The 17,871-nt window shown below is 46.3% G+C and overlaps 8 protein-coding genes across 8 annotated transcripts; 5 read left to right on the top strand and 3 right to left on the bottom strand.

Moving 5' to 3' along the window:
- Positions 1–265: 265 nt before the first annotated feature.
- Positions 266–2,676, top strand: MGYG_00636 (neutral ceramidase; the record flags this gene model as incomplete). The annotated part of the gene is made up of 3 exons (XM_003176501.1): positions 266–471; positions 534–1,317; positions 1,381–2,676. The coding sequence occupies 3 exons, from the start codon at positions 266–268 to the stop codon at positions 2,674–2,676; spliced, it is 2,286 nt and encodes a 761-aa protein (XP_003176549.1).
- Positions 2,677–5,271: 2,595 nt separating this feature from the next.
- On the top strand, positions 5,272–6,519 carry MGYG_00637 (hypothetical protein; the record flags this gene model as incomplete). Its single annotated transcript, XM_003176502.1, has 1 exon — positions 5,272–6,519. One exon carries the CDS (start codon positions 5,272–5,274, stop codon positions 6,517–6,519), a length of 1,248 nt encoding a protein of 415 aa, XP_003176550.1.
- Positions 6,520–6,864: 345 nt separating this feature from the next.
- Positions 6,865–7,933, bottom strand: MGYG_00638 (hypothetical protein; the record flags this gene model as incomplete). Its single annotated transcript, XM_003176503.1, has 3 exons — positions 6,865–7,057; positions 7,121–7,806; positions 7,883–7,933. The coding sequence occupies 3 exons, from the start codon at positions 7,931–7,933 to the stop codon at positions 6,865–6,867; spliced, it is 930 nt and encodes a 309-aa protein (XP_003176551.1).
- Positions 7,934–8,926: 993 nt separating this feature from the next.
- On the top strand, positions 8,927–9,764 carry MGYG_00639 (hypothetical protein; the record flags this gene model as incomplete). Its single annotated transcript, XM_003176504.1, has 2 exons — positions 8,927–9,130; positions 9,201–9,764. 2 exons carry the CDS (start codon positions 8,927–8,929, stop codon positions 9,762–9,764), a joined length of 768 nt encoding a protein of 255 aa, XP_003176552.1.
- A 727-nt stretch (positions 9,765–10,491) lies between these two features.
- Positions 10,492–11,610, top strand: MGYG_00640 (hypothetical protein; the record flags this gene model as incomplete). The annotated part of the gene is made up of 3 exons (XM_003176505.1): positions 10,492–10,656; positions 10,716–11,312; positions 11,452–11,610. The coding sequence occupies 3 exons, from the start codon at positions 10,492–10,494 to the stop codon at positions 11,608–11,610; spliced, it is 921 nt and encodes a 306-aa protein (XP_003176553.1).
- A 204-nt stretch (positions 11,611–11,814) lies between these two features.
- MGYG_00641 (hypothetical protein) lies at positions 11,815–12,541 on the bottom strand (the record flags this gene model as incomplete). The annotated part of the gene is made up of 2 exons (XM_003176506.1): positions 11,815–12,198; positions 12,239–12,541. The coding sequence occupies 2 exons, from the start codon at positions 12,539–12,541 to the stop codon at positions 11,815–11,817; spliced, it is 687 nt and encodes a 228-aa protein (XP_003176554.1).
- Positions 12,542–12,932: 391 nt separating this feature from the next.
- Positions 12,933–16,203, bottom strand: MGYG_00642 (translation initiation factor IF-2; the record flags this gene model as incomplete). The annotated part of the gene is made up of 5 exons (XM_003176507.1): positions 12,933–13,087; positions 13,158–13,895; positions 13,922–15,728; positions 15,808–16,113; positions 16,180–16,203. 5 exons carry the CDS (start codon positions 16,201–16,203, stop codon positions 12,933–12,935), a joined length of 3,030 nt encoding a protein of 1,009 aa, XP_003176555.1.
- Positions 16,204–16,666: 463 nt separating this feature from the next.
- MGYG_00643 (carrier protein YMC1) lies at positions 16,667–17,822 on the top strand (the record flags this gene model as incomplete). Its single annotated transcript, XM_003176508.1, has 5 exons — positions 16,667–16,763; positions 16,820–16,831; positions 16,886–17,022; positions 17,095–17,726; positions 17,792–17,822. The coding sequence occupies 5 exons, from the start codon at positions 16,667–16,669 to the stop codon at positions 17,820–17,822; spliced, it is 909 nt and encodes a 302-aa protein (XP_003176556.1).
- Between the last annotated feature and the right edge of the window lie 49 nt (positions 17,823–17,871).

The following is a 17,871-nucleotide window of genomic DNA, read 5'->3' on the forward strand; positions in this document are numbered from 1 at the left end:
ACAAAAAGGAGCAGGCAGATCAAGAAAGTTTGTTGCTGAAGTACCTAACTAACTTAGCCGGCCCATATAAAAGGGCCGTCTGTTTCATACCTGGATCGTGTTGCCCGTCTCGAGGTCTGGTATTTAAGGGATATGCTACTTTTTGCCTTGTGGCAAAAAAGGCTAGTGATCCTCAAAACATCGGAGAAATCTTTTTAGCCCCTATTTCTCTTTTTCTTTTGACTCGAAATTTGGCATTTTTGAATACCATATACAGAGTACAGCCATGCCACCACGTACGGGCACTGTGGTTGGTATACTTGGCGTCCTTTTGGGCGTCATTGTAGCCGTTCAACTCGCTTTCAACTTCCATGGAACCAGTCGGGCCAGCCAATTCAGTCGTTCAGTACCCCTTCAGTCAACCCGTGCTGATAAGCCAGCCACTGAGGATGACATATTCAACGTTGGTGTAGGAAAGGCTGATGTTACTGGGTATAGTTAACTCATCATTCCTTTGGTATATCTCCCGCAGCATGTTCTAATCATCTCTATAGACCGGTTGTAGAGATCACGTTTATGGGATTTGCCGATTCCGAGCAAAAGGGAACTGGTCTTCGTCAGCGCCTCTACTCTCGCGCCTTCATCATCGAGAACCCCAACAAGGCTGATGATACCTTTATCTACCTCGTTACCGACCTCGCTGCTGGCGATACAGCTGTGAGAGATGGTGTCCTCAAGGGGCTTGCTGCCATGGGGCCAGAGTATTCTCGATACAACTCTAACAATCTCGCTCTGTCCGGAACTCACTCCCATGCTGGACCTGGCGCCTGGCTTAACTATCTGCTACCTCAGATTCCCAGTGCTGGATTTGACAAAGCCAGTTACCAAGCCATCGTCGATGGTATTCTCCTCTCTATCAAGCGAGCTCACGAGGCCAGAACTCCGGCCCGTTTGAGCTTCGATGTCAAAGACCTTGTCGATGGAAACATTAACCGAAGCCCATTCTCCTACTTGGCGAACCCTGAGGAAGAGAGAAAGCGGTATCAGTATGACACCGATAAGTCACTCAGCCTTATTAGATTTGACCGTGCATCGGATGACAAGACCATTGGTATTTTGACCTTCTACTCCGTTCATGGAACTTCTCTCTACGGAAACAACACACTTGTTGCAGGTGACAACAAGGGCGTCGCAGCCTACCTTTTCGAAAGAGCTGCCAAGGGTGATGACCGATTTGCCGACGGCTTCGTTGCCGGATTCTCCCAGTCTTCCGTTGGAGACACGTCTCCTAACACCTTGGGCCCCTTCTGCGAGGATACTGGCCTAGACTGCAAATTTGTATGATTGATCGTTTTGTTTATATTATTACCACCCTTGGTTTGGTAGCTAACTCCCTAATAGGAAGACAGTACTTGCGGAGGCAGCACCGCCAAATGCCATGGACGCGGCCCCTTCTTCCGCGAGCTCGACCAAGGAACTAAGAGTTGCTTTGAAATAGGTCGTCGTCAATACAACACTGCCAAGGGAATTTACGACAGCATGGATACTTCTGCAAAGAGAATTAGAGATAATTCTGCCGTCAAGGCTTTCCATGTCTACCAAGACTTTGATGGATACACATTCCAATCTCCATTTAACCCTCGAAAGACTTTGACCACTTGCTCAGCGGCTTTGGGCTACTCTTTCGCCGGAGGTACTACCGACGGGCCCGGAAGATTCGACTTCACTCAAAACGGCACTGATTCCCCCAGCACAAGGAACCCCATCTGGAAAATTGCCAGAGATTTCATTCATCCTCCATCCAAGGAACAAATTGCCTGCCAGAAACCCAAGAAAATCCTCCTTGATATCGGTGATCTGACGTTCCCCTATGCCTGGGCTGCCAACATTATTGATATCCAGGTCCTGCGTGCTGGCCCCTTGTTCATTATCGTTGCCACTCCTGAAGTCTCTACCATGTCTGGACGCCGCTGGAAACAGGCACTTGCAAACCAAGCCAAGGATATTTTGGGCGTCAGCAACCCTCTCGTCGTATTGGGTGCGCCGTCAAACACTTATGCCCACTATGTCACAACAGAGGAAGAATACGGTGTCCAACGTTACGAGGGTGGCTCTACACTCCACGGTCCGAATACCCTTGCTGCTCATGTCAACCTCACCCTTACCTACCTCCCCTTCCTTTCCGCAAGCTCCAATAATCACCCCGCCCCTGGCCCGTACCCACCAATCAACACCGACAAATCCCTCAGCTTCATCACTGGTGTGGTTCATGACAACCCCCCGATCGGCAAGAAGTTCGGCGATGTTCTTAGCAGCCCTGAGATGGGTAAGACCTTCCGTCCTGGCGACACCGTCAAGACTACTTTCGTCGGCGCCAACCCTCGCAACAACTTCAGACTGGAGAAGACCTTTACTGCCGTTGAACGCCAGGTCCCTAACACTAATAAATGGGAAGTTGTCCGTGATGATGCCGACTGGAACCTGGTATACCGCTGGCTGCGCAAGCGTCCAATCATTGGAACCAGCGAGGTCACTGTTGAATGGAATATTGAAGACGATTACTACTCCACCGGCAACAACAAGAAGCTGGAGAGCGGGACTTATCGCCTCCGTTATTACGGTGATTCGAAGGCTCCAGTCACTGGGACGATCACTGCTTTCGAAGGCATTGGACCCGCCTTCAAGGTTGAGGTATAACGGCATACCCATACTACACATATATATAATACGTTCATTTTCGGTAATCATCTTTTGTTTTATTTTTCGGTTGAATACGAGAGGTAAAGATGGGTCACATTATACAGTATCCGTCTCTTGTACATAGCCAAAGCTAATTAATACCACCACCGATCAAGACCTCTTGTAAAATTAGCATTTGAGACTCACTGCAATAACAGCTCTCTTAATATCTATTGCTTCGTAGTCTTTAAGAACAATCAACGAAAGACTGATAGGATGCGTCCTAAATCCACACCCTTCCTTGGAATTACCTGACAAGCGGCGATTCAGCATGTACACCCTTGAATATACCAGCCATCTAACTAGTTATAGTTGACATGCTTTACGATGACATTGCATTTCCTCTCCAACCAAGTCAATGCAATGTTGCCTTTTTTCTGTAAAGGGTAGAGTAGCCAGGCTATATCAGCCGATAATACTTAGTGTCTTATTAGAAGATAGCAGACTATCCTGGCTTATATATTCATCTTATACCCCAGATATTGTCCAAAGTCTCCATGATCTTGCATGATAGTCCGTGTACCCTTCTGCGACTCCACCAGCGTGTTGTGATCACGCAAGCGAGGGCAACCAACAAGATATCTTGGTAAACTTCGCACGCTGAGTACATGGCCAGATGTGGCCCTCGCCCCGATCCGGTCTGGCGTCGCCTTGGTGTCTTGTCCGCACTCGGTTTGGTGAACTTGAAATGTGCCCAGTTTTCAAAGCTAGGTTATGCAGTTGCTTTCTATCATCACACAACTCTTTTATAAGGGTGATACAAAAACTTTTACTCTTTATCAGGAACATGCCACTGATCGGCACGGCTGTGGAGTCTCTGTAGAGTATACAGTGGGATAGCATTTAATGCTAGAAACTCAAGATACTATCGGAAAAGGCGAAAATATAGGCCTAAATAAATGAATAATGATGGTGATATCTAGACGAACAGACCATACTGAGCCTCTGTATAAACGTGTAAGAAAGGATCATACGTAGAGCTATGAGCGAATAAGTTCTAGAAGGTGGCGTGGCCGGTGATACGGCTGGTGATAAACACCATGCAGGTTCCCAGCACTATTTGACATTTGTGGATTAATTTTGAGTCCAGAATGTTTGTGAAATATTCCCTTCCATAAAGCCTAGAGGCCCAAAGGGAGGATAGTAAAGGGGGCGGGCTCGAAATTGAAGGGTATAAATTGCCTACTCTAATCCCCTTGAATGGATGGTTCGATCATCACTTTCAATCCCAGAGTATACTAAAGATTTTCAAAGACCTTCAAAAGATCATATTTGCTACTCAAGATGAGATACACTTTCTTGTTCGTTGTGCTTAGGTACGTATCTTACGCCTTATAGATTTAAAATTACAAGTAATACTGATGTTGCTAGTCTGACCATCTGCGGTTTGTGCTGAATTCAAGCCACTGAAATTCCCTCTGCTAACTATTTAGCTAGGTGGTAATGCGCAAACTCCATGTGAAGCAGTGGGGGCAAGTTGCGACCCGATTATACCGGGATTCTGCACAGATGGACGGTCAGTCCCTGTGGAGCTGCCGTGCGCTGGACGCGATGCTGCTGGAGTAGGATGTTGCTGGCACGTACCTGAGTAATGAGTCGTGATCTCGACGCCGCCCTTTACCTTCAAACTTCCGCTACAGAACACGCCACTTTATGGGAATTTTGGATTCTCTTTCTCTAGGTTGGAGATTGGACATCTGCGGGAGTTAGATAGCAAAGCTGGCTATATAAGGGGAGGAAATATACGCTCATTTTGATATATAGGGAGATTGTTTACTAAGGGTGAAGCAAGATAGCAAAATCCAACTTTGTCTATTTATTGAGGAGCAAGTCAGATAATACTCCTTCTAACCTACTATATGCTTAGGCTGCTAATAGGGTAGGTCACCATCGCTGTTTTTCCCTTCGGCGCTTAGAGAAAAATGATATCACGTGAAATTAGGTTTGTTTCATGCTCTGACCAATCAGCGCGCGTCTTCCCCTGACTTCCGGCCATGTTTGAGACGAAACAAGCAAAGCAAACGCTGAAGATAAAATTGATATCATGAACGGACGTCCAGCCGTTTGCCGCCGACTATGTCGACTTCATGCAACTCCAGGACATTAAGGATGACCTATATATACCAACCAGTAATACTGATGGCATTAACCCCCTAACCTGGACTCAGACAAGCAACTCCTTGTCTCCAAGGGGAAACTTCCAAAGATAGTTTATCTACATACTTCCAGGAGATGCTGTTTACCTGCGCGCTTCGCGACGGAGAAGCATTTCTTCTTCGTTTGCTGAGGTCAGGTAGTCTGTTTATACTTAAACCTCAGCAAATCCTTTCTCTCCTCATCATTTCTTGTATCTGCATATTCGCCACTTTTTCGTTTTGATTTCATCTCAAGACTTTGTCTGGAACAAAGCTCCTCTTTCGTTTATAATTTCATACCTCTTGACTTGTTATAGCAAATAGAAGGATATACCATAGGCCTTATTATTCTGTTGTCTCTGTTTTACAATCACTTATTACTTTTCTTTTGGAGGCCCCTTTGACAGCTGGCTTCAAGATGGCCAATCTACGGTTTGTTGTGGGTGTAATATTCCTTGCCTTATTGTCCCATGTTGCTTCCAGTCCGATCCATCACCCACGACGAGCTGTGCTCTTTAATCGAGGCCTATACTCAACGCATACCCAAAACGCAACCGTTATGACACTTACCGTTACCCCGACCGTCGCTGGCTCGACTATCCCTGTGACGATGTGTCTTGATCTGCAAGAAGCTGGCAGTACCGGTACTCCTTCAGTTGTACCCTGTCCAATGGTTACCACCTCGAAGATGCCTGCAGACACCACTACCTCTGCTACGGCTACTCCAACCAGCTCCACTTCGAAGAAAGGGGGAGAAGTGCCTACGATCGGTGTTGGGACTGGGAATCCTCCTGTCTCATATCTATATTCATCATCTTGGTACTATTTCCCAACCACGGTACCAATCTCCAGTTCTCATAGCCTGCCTACCTCTGTCCCATCTTCAACCATTCCACCTCTTACCACCCAGTCAACAATATCAATGGATACGCAAAGCAGCACTGGAAGTTCCTCTCTATCTACGGCTGTCCCGCCAGATACAACAGCTGCTCAAGACTCTACAACAACTAGCAGGACCCCAATTAAAACCACAAGTCTGCCAGTATCCACCAGCACCTCCGTGCAGGTTACGGCTTCACACATCTCGTCGACATCCGAGTCTCAACAACCCTTGCCCACCACTATCTTTAATACGACTACAAAAACAATATATTTGCCACCTACCAGCTCAGCGTTCACTATAAGTCATACTACTATCCCAACAACGACTTCTGTTGCATACCCGGGCTGGAACACCACCCTTCCGTCCTTCAGCACTATCACGCAATCAATCACAACGTCAACCACTGTGACTTCGAGCTTCTCTTCAAATTCCCTCACTAGCCCCGTTACTACCAGTTTGCCTTCATCCACATCAATCATTCAGTCGACCATTCAGTCCTCAGCCACTAGTACACCATCGACCAGCAGCTCATTAGTCACTTCTACCCCCGAACCGGCTACGCAGTCAGCAACTATGACATATCCTTCATTTAGCAGCACTCTATCCTCTGTCACCACAATCCCATCAGAAACATCAACTTCGCAGGCAGTAACTTCTACTTATGCTCCTGCTCCCCCACCGGCTGAAACTCCTACCACTTCCTCAAACCCTCTTGTTGTAATTCCAGTCACAGACGCAGCCCCTGCCCCAACAGGAATCGAACTCATACCTATAGAGCCTTAAAAAGCGTCGAGTGATGCTTTTTGTTTAACTCCATTTAGGATATCATATTCGATGTATTAGCTGGCCTATCTCACGACTTTCATTTCAACCCACTCCTTTCATTTCCCTAAAATTTCCTTTATCAATCTTATTTAACTCGCCATCTCTGACTACCTAGGTAATATTTCATTAAAAATATGCATGTACATACGAAGTGTTATCGCTTCAGACAAATCCCCAGCCATTTAAAAGAACATTGTAATTCATTACGATCATTAGGTATTAAAGACACGAAATTCATCTCGAGGCCAACAAAAAATTACTAGATACTTCTAGTATATCTATCCATAAAATAGCAAAAAGGGTCTAAACGGGATTATCGTGATACTGTTCCGAAGGCCGATCGTGATGACCGTTGTCACCGGCTGTGTCTAGGGCCACGAGCCATCTCCGTCGTTCCATGTCACTTGCCCACAGCGCTGAACCTGCAGCAGTGGTCAAGAGGAAAAGCATTGAAAGCCCAGGTATAAGTTGCAGTACAAGTGCCATCGTACCAAACCTAGTAGCGGCCACGTTAGTAATACAGAATACCAACCTATACCCCTTATTAATGACAACTTACAAGGTATATCTAAGCATTCTTCTATGAATATATTCCTTCCTTTCCTTCTTGTTAAAGTCACGTAGTTGGAAATATCTCCAGTGATGGAACGGACCACCCCGATATCCCGTCAATACCAAGAAGAGAGGGGTTCCAATAGCTGGAACCAAGTTTAGCGGTAACAGGAGTATCAGTTCTATTATCTGCCTGAACGAGAATGGAGCGTATATAGCTGTGTGCAGGGGTTTCCCCAGCCACTTTGCCGGGTCTTCAATCTTATGAGTGAGAGGATTGGTATAATTTGACAGACCTAGTGACCTTGACTCGGACATCATGGAAATTATATGATCCCGGAAAGAGGCCGAAGGCTGTGCGTTTGAAGCCGGGTCAGACACCGACGTCGGGTCTTCAAGCGGCCTTTTTATTGCTTCGTAGAGTAAGACCGAATCAAAGACATCAACCTGTGCCTCATCGACGAAGAATGCCTCAAATAGCATCGCCACTATCGCAGCTCCTTCTGCTAGGACCAGAAATGCACCGTTAATCCATGCTCCGGGCCCATGGAAGATGGCTAGAAATGCTACTTGAGGGAGGTACGTGAAGACAAAGAGGACTGTGTAGATGAACAACGAAAGCAGCGTTATAGGTAATAAACGGGACCGGAATAGAGGCCATAGGAAGGGATGGAAGGCAAAATATACTATCCCCTGTATCCGTAGGTTGTCAGTAACTTGCATGGGATGTCGGCCTAGCCTCCAAGGCTAGATACAGCACTTGACTGACCTGTAAGGGGTAGAGCCATGTTGCACTTCTAAAGTTAAATGGCCTAGACATCCTGTATATAGCTCCTGTGCGCTCTACTGGACTGTTATTGTTGATCCGTTCGAGCTCGGAGTGTGCACTCCTTCATCTTCGTCCTTGACTACATCTGCGATGCCCGTTTGTTTCTTGTATTGACGTTTCGCTGGTGGGTCGCAGTGTCACGTGAAAACTGCTTATAAAAGTATTTTTTTGCTTCATCAAATTTGGTTCTTCTTCTTTTTTTCTTCATACATAAAACTGTTTCCTTCATATTCACTCTGACTTCCTGTTCAATGGATCGCTTTGGAGGGGAAATTGAAGGATAGAATATCTCTTCGCTGACTTACCCCGAAGCTTTCTTCATAATGAAAATCATCGGAAATATTTAACAGCGGTACATCCACAGTTTGTCTGCCTAGCTTGCTTAAGAGCTATCCGTAAATATTGAAACGGAGCCGTAGAGAGGCTATAAAATCTTTCAAGCCTAGGAGCAGCCGCATCGCTTATTGGGCATTTGCCTGGCGTTGAGCTCGACACCAACTATCCTTCCTTTTGCATGGCTGGCTTCGTTCAGTGCCGACATATTCTTCCGCCAAAGAGACGAAGCCACGTAGGACCCAACTTACCGCTCTGAGTCACTCATCAGCTCTAATTATCATTGACTTAAAGCGAGAATCGATATTCCAGGCACCATACGTTCCATGGCAATCATCGTGACGGTCTCGCTGGCAGCCTCTGCAGCGGAATAGCGGATGACTAAGCTCGTATTTCGCCCGACTATCAAACTCCAACTTCGAGAATCAACGTCGGAGACCCAAACAAGGTCGGATATCAATCTCACAAGCAGCAATAGGGGTAGTCCGTAGACTAATCCTGTCGTAGTGGGAAATAAATGATGTCTGACTGAGTGATTATATATCTTCCCTATTTCCACTGTAGGGAAGCAGTTGAAATGTATTCAAGCATCGCTTTCGTCATCTTATCATCAATATCAGTCCACAGGAGTTGCCATATACATTCCTCATCATGACGGGCCTAATCAAAAACGAAGCTAAGGAGAACTATGGGATATTCCGCGAGTGTGTCTCGAAGTCGATCCTGAACCGCTCTATAGAGAAATCCGGCGCGGCTCGACGGCGGCGGAATAGAAAACGCAACGCCAGAGCCAGCTTTAGCAGGGTTTCGTTCCCGGATGATAATGACCCTGCTGAGCTAGCAGAATTTATCGATGTATGTGATCCAAACGATCTCTGGACTTCTTTGAATATCCCGTGTTACAGTGACTTAAAAATGCCACTAGTTTGTTGCCCAAGAGATGTTCAGGTCATTCCCAGAAAACGTGCAGACTCTCTCATACAACGCCATACAATCATCCCCTGCTCTTGCAGACACCTATGCAGGAGGTATCTCGGGAAATACTATCGACTTTCTAGCTTCCTTGGTTGACCCATCAATATCCGAGTCTCTGGTCACCTATGGCTTAATGTCGGAGGCTTCTGACCTGACGACTATGCTTTGTTCTATCTTCATGGAATTCTCATCTACCGTCACTGCAAAACCGCCTCCTTTCAGTGCCACTAGAACCACAGCCTGCGAGATTTGTGAACGGGATTGGATACCCCTGACCTATCACCATCTTATACCTAAGGCTGTCCACAGCAAAGCTCTAAAGCGTGGGTGGCATGAAGAGTGTGATTTGAACCAAGTTGCTTGGCTGTGTCGTGCCTGTCATAGCTATGTGCATAGAATGGCGTCTAATGAAGAGCTGGCTAGGGAATGGTATACGGTTGAAGCGATATTGGGGAGGGAAGACACCCAGGAATGGGCAAAGTGGGCAGGTAGACTTCGTTGGAAGTCGCGGTGAAAGGAAAGCCTTGAACTTTCTGGTTCCATATTGGAGTTAATATCGACTTCTTGCCTTCTAACTTGGAATTAGTTTTATATTATCTCCTGTCAGGCTACCCTACCCAGTTGATGTCTTGTTTCTGGCATTATTTTCTTGAATAGACCAGAACTATTCACCTTCTGTGTGATGTGTGTTTACAGCGCTTCATGAATAGGAAGCTGAAGAAGGTTCCACCTCAATATCCCGGGCTATGATATTTTGCCCATAATACCTAGCTGTCTCAACAATATCCCCTCCGTGTTGATGGAACCAATACAAATATCTTGTGTTATTGGTCTCTCACGTGCCTATTTGTTAGCCTTTTTCTCCTTCTTTCTATTGCCGAGACTTGTGTCTATATCCGATGTCCTCCAGATTTGACGGTGTCAGCCCCAGCCACCGATTTATATCTTCCTATAAATCAGTCCCTTCCTGCCTTTGATTTCAATTCTCTTAATCTTGACAGTGGCTGTTTGGTCTCCTGGCTATACTATAAACAATCAGTACATAGCGTTTGCAACGGCCACTCTATCTCCATCTTCACTAGGACCTGCAACTTGAACTACATCAAACTCTCTATCAGAAATTTTCCCTGAGCGGGTGAAGAAACATGACTTCCTCTACTAAAAAGGTATGAGGCACCGTTGACTAGGCCTTTCTTATCAATTCTCTAGACACTGACCAATTTCTATCTACAAAGACCGATATGTTCACGGAGATATATTTAAACCATGCAAATGAGACTATCAAACGCATGGTTGCGAAGAATGAGACCCATAGGATCTCAAGGAAGAAAATTGAGCTCCAGATCCTGGAGGGGATTGACAATTCAGAATTCCCTACTACCTTCCGGATCATCTTCTACTCGATGGTCAGTGAGTACCAAATAACGATCCATGTCGCACAGCTAATAAGTGGTTAAACTCTCAGGTCTTGCATACCAACAAATTTGACATCTACTGGTTTGGCCAGCAGTTCCTCCATGACCTGCCAAACTCATCAATCGCTCAATTGAAGCCCAAGATGTCCCTCCTTCATGATCTCGAAGGCACCAATACTATTGACACCCTCACATCTACATCCAACGAGGAGTCCGAAGCCTCAGACGCTGAGCAGAGTGAAAAAGACCATCCAAATGATGACTCAGACATAACAAATGTCCTTACTCCATCTGACGATGAAGCCCCCTCCCATATTCATCCTTCTAGCCCATCTCCACTCCCACTATACCCAACCCCTAGTACAACACCTGTCAAGAAAACGAAGTCCATCATCGACCACATCAATGAGACAGAAGGAGAAGACGAGTATGACTACACAGCACAAGCGGCAGATCTAGTAATGGACGATCCATTAGACGATGAGGACTACCTTGACCCTTCTTTTGATGACTCAGTGGTGACAGCATTCGGGGTACAAATAAGCGGCCCAAGACGTGCTCCAGCCATCTCTCCCGTCCCTAAATCTGGCATTTTAAAGTCAAAAACATCCGCAAAGCGCAAACGAGGCAGTGGTCCTAAGAAAGAGGTACGTTTTGCAGATTTTCTAACATGAGGCACATTCTGGCTTCCTACAAAGGTGGGATTCCTTGCTATGCAACACATACCCGCGTAAGATATGCTAAATAGAGAGAGAGTTACTAATCAAATTTTTACAACTACATTAGGCACCAGCTCGCTCTATTGGAGCATCTAAAGCTAAAACGGCTAGAAAGAAAGGGACGGGCGCTGGAACAGGCGCCGGTGTTAGCAAGGCAAAAAGGGGTAAAGGAGTTGGCCTGAAGGAGAAAGAAAAAGGGAAGGCAAAAGAAGCTAATCTAGCCTGATAAAACATCTCTGATGCTCTTATGGCTACCTCTCTACTTTGCACTCTTGCCTATTAGTGTTTGCTTTGAGATTCATGTTATTGTTCTAAGAAATCGCAAGAAATTTCGATATCCAAGATGAGAGAAAAATTTTGAGGAGTTAACTTAAACTACTGGCTCATAATAAGGTCTAATAAGGTCAATTGATAGAGTCGTATATACCCATCATGTTAGGTTGCCTTGTAGGCGCGACTGGAGGAAATCAAGCAATATCTCTGAATCGTCTGTTTCACCGTCAATCGCCACCGACGGCCCTTTGCGCCTGAAGAACGAACGGTCAAAATAAGCAGGATAGAATCCAGCATATTCCCAGTCAATAATGGCCCTTATTTTCAATGAATTCGGGTCAACGATAACGTTATGCTGGGAGAGATCATTGTGACAAAAGACAAATTCATCTTTATCTGACTGTTGTAGCTCCCAGTTATCAATAAACGACTTCTGCATAACACGATAAGGGGGTATCACAAGGCCTGTAGGGCCTCCAATCTTCGAAGAACGGAGCGCGTGAAGATCCAGAATATGTTTTTCTAACTCGTCCCCAACTAACTATCGCTTTCTGATCTTCAGTAAGGCGATCCATGCTGACCCCCTCGATATACTCAATTACGAGATAAACGGCATCATCGTCTTCGAAACAGCAGTATAGGCGCGGGATAGGAATAGTTGAGTTTTCCTCCAAAAAACGCAGGGTCGCAGCTTCGTTGAGTATTCTCTCTCTCGCCTTCCGTGGGACATGAATCGTTCCCTTGAATTGACTGACTTGCCATTCCTTCGGTCGCAGTGAGCGCTTGATAAACGAGACACCAGAACGATAATACTTCCTCTCGTGGGTGATACTGATACAATCTTTTTCTTTCCGGTCGTTTAACATCTGGTTGGTGAGCGACATGGTGGTTGTTGACAGCAGCAGGAAACAAAAACAAAAGTATGGTGGTGATCTCGCCTGTTGATATAGTTAACTAAGGCACGTAGGGCGCTAACTCAAGGCAGGGTCCCTTAAATGTCATTTTGACAAGTAACAGCTATGATGGGGTCTGATAATAACACAAAGAGTAGAAAATATTAGGAACAGTGAGATAGGGGATGACATGATAGGGTAATAATAATATAATACAAGGCTTTGAAGGGTAAAGTCTATCAATGGGAAATATGCGCGCCGCAAGAAGCTCCCGCTTGCAGTATGCGCTGTCAGGCACCAAAACTCCGTCTATAGAAAATGGTTGTACATGAGATAAAGGAGAAGGGTACTTCGGCTCTTCCAACACCAGCTTTCAACGCCTCTATTCAAGATAACGTTTCTCGCGAACCACTTCATATGTTTGGATTTCATCGCCAACGGCGAAGTCAGTCCAGCCCTCGAATGCCATGCCGCACTCTGTGCCTTTTCGCATCTCCGTCACGTCCTTTTTGACGTTCTTTAGAGATGAAAGAGTCCCTGAAGCAAAGTGGGTTGGTTAGTAATATGTATAAGCAATGAAAAATGAAATTAAAAGAGAAAAGCATACCATCGTAAATAACGTTCTTCCCTCTTAGAACCCTGACGTTGTGAGATCGATGGATGACGCCGTTACCGACTTTACATCCGGCAACAGAGGTAGTCTTCTTCCCTTTGAGTTTGATTTCAAAGACCTCGCCGATCTCTGCCTCTCCTGACACGCGTTGAGTGACGGTTGGGGGAAGATGCTCGCTCAGTCTCATCTTTACATCATCAATCAATTCATAGATAATGTTATGGTTTAGGACATCAACTCCTTCAGCAACAGCAAGCTTCATGATCTCGGGATCAACAGACTGGTTGAAGGATATAACATCAGCATTGGCAGCAGAAGCATGTCGGATATCCGATTCTCCAATTTTGCCAACGTTGAAATGTAGGATTCTTGCAAAAACCTCATTGTTTCCTACAGCAGACAGAGCATTGACGATTGCTTCTGCAGAACCGGAAACATCAGCCTTGACAATAAATGGAATGGGCTGAGGGCCACTTTTTTCAGCAGAATCGGTTGACACTTCACCACTCTCTTCTAGTGCAGCCTGCAGTTGTCGCCTCTCGCGCGTCTCACGGCGAGTTTGGTTGATGGCTTCCACATCGCCGCCCAGTCGTTGTACGTCTTCTTTTTTCAATTCGGAAAGCAACAACGTCCTTTGCACGCTGCTCATCTGGAGCTTGGAGTACTTCGAATCCAGCAACCGGCTGATCTCTCCAACCATCGACCTCCCACGTGAGATCCCTGGAAGAGCCTCTGCAACTTGGATCCAGCTTCATTACGCAGCGTTCGAATCTTAGCCCATGAAGTCCCGGCGACAATAATATCACCTGGACGAAGCGTTCCCTGTCGTACTAGTACGGTTGCGGCCCGACCTCCTCGTTTAGTGGAGGCTTCAATAATCCAGCCCTCAAAGTTGCACTCCTTATCAGCACGAAGATCCAACATCTCGGATAGTGTAATAACAGCCTCTTCCAATTTCAACATTCCTTGGCCTGTTTTCCCACTGACTCCAATTGCCTGGACATCGCCACCATAATCCTCAACACTAACATTATGACGTGCTAAGTCTTGTTTAACTCGGTCAATATTTACGTCGTCTTTGTCGATCTTGTTGATTGCAACAATAATGGGAACATCTGCGCCCTTTGCATGTTTTATAGCTTCAATAGTTTGTGGTTTGACGCTGTCATCAGCTGCAACAACCAAGATGACAATATCGGTAACATCAGCACCTCGCTTCCGCATTTCTAGGAAAGCAGCGTGCCCGGGGGTATCCAAGAAGGTGATTTGTTTTCCAGATGGCATGGTAACAGAGAATGCACCAATATGCTGGGTTATGCCTCCATGTTCAGTCGCAACAACGGAAGACTTTCGAAGATAATCCAGAAGAGTGGTCTTTCCATGGTCAACGTGGCCCATGATTGTGACCACCGGTGGCCTTGGAGGTAGATTGGACGTATCTTCTGGTCTCGGAGCGGCAACCAGATCGATATCGTTAGTTTCAGCGACGGGTTCAAAATTAAACTCGGTAACAATTAATCCAGCAGTTTCAGAATCGAGAACATGGTCATTTGTGACATCATCAAACCCAAGGCTCTGCAGGCTTTTGATAAATTGAGGGCGGCGGACGTTAATTGCGTCTGCGAGATTCCCAACGCTAATAAAATCTGGAAGAACTATTGGAGTCGGGCCAGACTGCTCTTGTACTCGCTGAGCGGCTTTCTTTCTATCTTTTTTGTCTTTTCGCTTGGGTCGCCCAACCTCATATTCTACCTCACGATCTAAGTCCCGTCCGCGGTTCGCATTTCGACGATTCGGCCGCATTTGCGGTTCGTCCAAATCATCATTTGCCGCCGAACGCCTACCTTTCTGTTTTCTAGGTTTGAAGGAAACCTCTTCATCGGCATCTTCGTAACGCGTAGTAAAATCCCGGCCTTTCTCACGAACGGCTCGTGGGGGCTGCCGACCAGTGTTGCGTTCGTTGGTATACTTTTCAGTGTCCAATTCATCCCGCGGGGGTTTGGATCTAACGGGAGTCTCGGATTCTGGCACTATATCAGATGAGCGGACTTGTTCGGGCTGTGGAGGTAGACTTCTAAAGCCCGATAACTGCCATGACGCGCTGGCGCTTGAGTGTTGTTTTTGAGAGTCCAACGCACTGGGTGGTTTCCGAGAGATACTCCTAAAACCACTCTCCTGCCATGGCTTCTCCGTATCCGTACTTCCACTGGCCCTAGACGATGCACTCGGCGTGCCGAATCTTGAATCTCGCGATGACTGGCTAGCATGCGGCGGTTGTTGCCTGCCTCTAGCAGACCTGTATAGGGATTGTTCAGAGGCCCAGCTTTTCGTAATCGTAAATTTGCTTTGTTTTTGGTTCCTTGTGTCACTAGACACTTGCACGCCATCTGATGAAGGTTTAGAAGTAGACGGTTTAAGCTGGGCAGGCCGTGATTTTGACGAAGTAAGATAGGCCTGGCTAGGCCTCCAGTTGCAGTCAGGACATGACACAAGCTTGACCGGATTGGCCTTTTGGCATTGAGCACAAACCCATGTAGCTCGCTGTTCCCTTGCCCTGTTTACGTTCTAAAAAGGCAGTTCACATATTAGCTGGATGAACAACTTCAACATCAAGCCCAGAAAATATTGTAGGAATTGGGCTAACCTGTGTGGCACTTCCTCCAGCAGGAGCTGATGGCTTTTGAGCAACTTGCGATGCTAGCAAAGCCTCCCGCTGTTTCAACTCCGCAGCTGTACAAGACACTTGACCTCCAAATGCGGGTGCGCCCCACCCACGTCCGAATGTTGAGCCCGAAGCTTGATTTTTATTTTTGTCATTGTTATTATCCGGTCCGTTCACACTATTAGAGCTCGAGCTCAATTGTCGTATTTGCTGTCCGGGCAGTTCGTGGTTGCTGATATGCTCCAAATGGAACCGGCGCGGCGAGCAACAGTATTGACACCGAATGCCCTAGAAATCAAAAGTTCCTGTCAGTAACTTCGTTACATAGCTTAGGGCAGGCATTTCAGCTCTCACCTTCAAGATTGAGTGTCTGCGCATCCTTTCACGTGTGGCATTCTCGTCCGCAATGCCTAACCGTCCATCTATCTCATCGGCTTTCCTGTTATCAAAAAATGCCCAAAAACTTTCTGAGGTATTTGATGCCAAGACTTATATCGGTCCTATTAAAATCCGGTTAAAGTTCGCTTATATAATCTAGCGCCTTATCGCGCAATTGATAGCCGGTAATTATGTAATGCTTTCCCGCCATTCGGATTGCTCCTTTCGTCCTTTCTCATTCGTTATCGTCAGCTTTTCCCTGTCAACTGATTATTTTTCGTCGTTTGGCTCAAATATCTCTTCGGGGGCATATTCAATTGTGCGAGAGCAGTGTGTTCTCTCTATATTTTGGTTTTAATTCACTGTTGACCAGGTAGACAGCCTCTTGTTCCTGTCGCTCACCGCTTGCTCTTTCACCTTCCCCTCCCTCGGCGGCTTCGGCTGTCGGTGAAATACAGCAACAATGGCTTCCGAACACAAGGGAGAAGTGGAAGACCCGATGCAGACCATTAAGGACCTGACATCAGGTGCTGTTGGAGGAATTGCACAAGTTCTTCTCGGTTTGTATTCTACCGCTTTAGCATTCGTCGGACCGTGTTACTGACAAAGTTTATAGGACAGCCTTTCGGTATGTGAAGGAGAGCTTGGCCATGATAGCACCGGCTAAATCATTATTACCTAGATATTGTCAAAGTCCGATTGCAAACGACGACGCAGTATTCCAATGCCTTGGACTGTGCTACAAAGATATTTGCGAAGGAGGGCCCACTTGCATTCTACAAGGGGACCTTGACCCCATTGATTGGTATTGGTGCCTGTGTATGTTTTCCCCACCTTACAATGCATGGTCGTATTGACAGTTCTACCTAACTCGATATTTCCTTCCTGCAGGTAAGCGTTCAATTTGGAGCTTTCCATGAAGCACGTCGATATTTCGAAAGGATGAATGCACAGAAGGGATCAAAGGATGCCAGCCTATCTTACTCCCAATTTTATATGTCAGGTGCTTTTGCAGGAATTGTTAACTCCGTGATTTCTGGCCCCATCGAACATGTCCGTATCAGGCTGCAAACCCAACCTCATGGAGAAGGGAGACTTTACAGTGGGCCTTTGGACTGTATAAAGAAATTGTCATCTCAAGGAGGGCTATTCAATGGCCTCTATCGTGGAGAGGCGGTTACAATCCTTCGTGAAGCCCAGGCTTATGGAATGTGGTTCCTTTCCTTCGAGTACATGATGAATTGGGAAGCAAAGCGAACCAACACTCGGCGTGAAGATATTCCTGCTTATAAAATAGCAGGATACGGTGGCTTGGCAGGTGAGGTGCTCTGGCTTTCTAGCTATCCGTTCGACGTGGTCAAGAGTAAAATGCAAAGTGATGGCTTCGGGCAGCACCAGAGATACAAGAGCATGAGAGACTGTTTTAGACAGACACTCGCTCAAGAGGGGATGAGAGGTTTTGTTAAAGGCCTTGCTCCAACTCTCCTAAGGGCTGCCCCTGTGTCAGCCGGCACTTTCGCGGCGTATGTTTTCCATCTCCCCTTAGGTTCTACCCAATCGCAGCCTTGATGCTAACTGAATCTTATAGTTTCGAACTCACCAAGAGAGCCTTGGGATAATGAATACATCTCGCTGGTTTCTTGTCTGCTTTCTGTACTACCTTGGGTG

The sequence above is a fragment of the Nannizzia gypsea genome, genomic scaffold (assembly GCF_000150975.2).
Source record: "Nannizzia gypsea CBS 118893 supercont1.1 genomic scaffold, whole genome shotgun sequence".
Taxonomy (NCBI): domain Eukaryota; kingdom Fungi; phylum Ascomycota; class Eurotiomycetes; order Onygenales; family Arthrodermataceae; genus Nannizzia; species Nannizzia gypsea.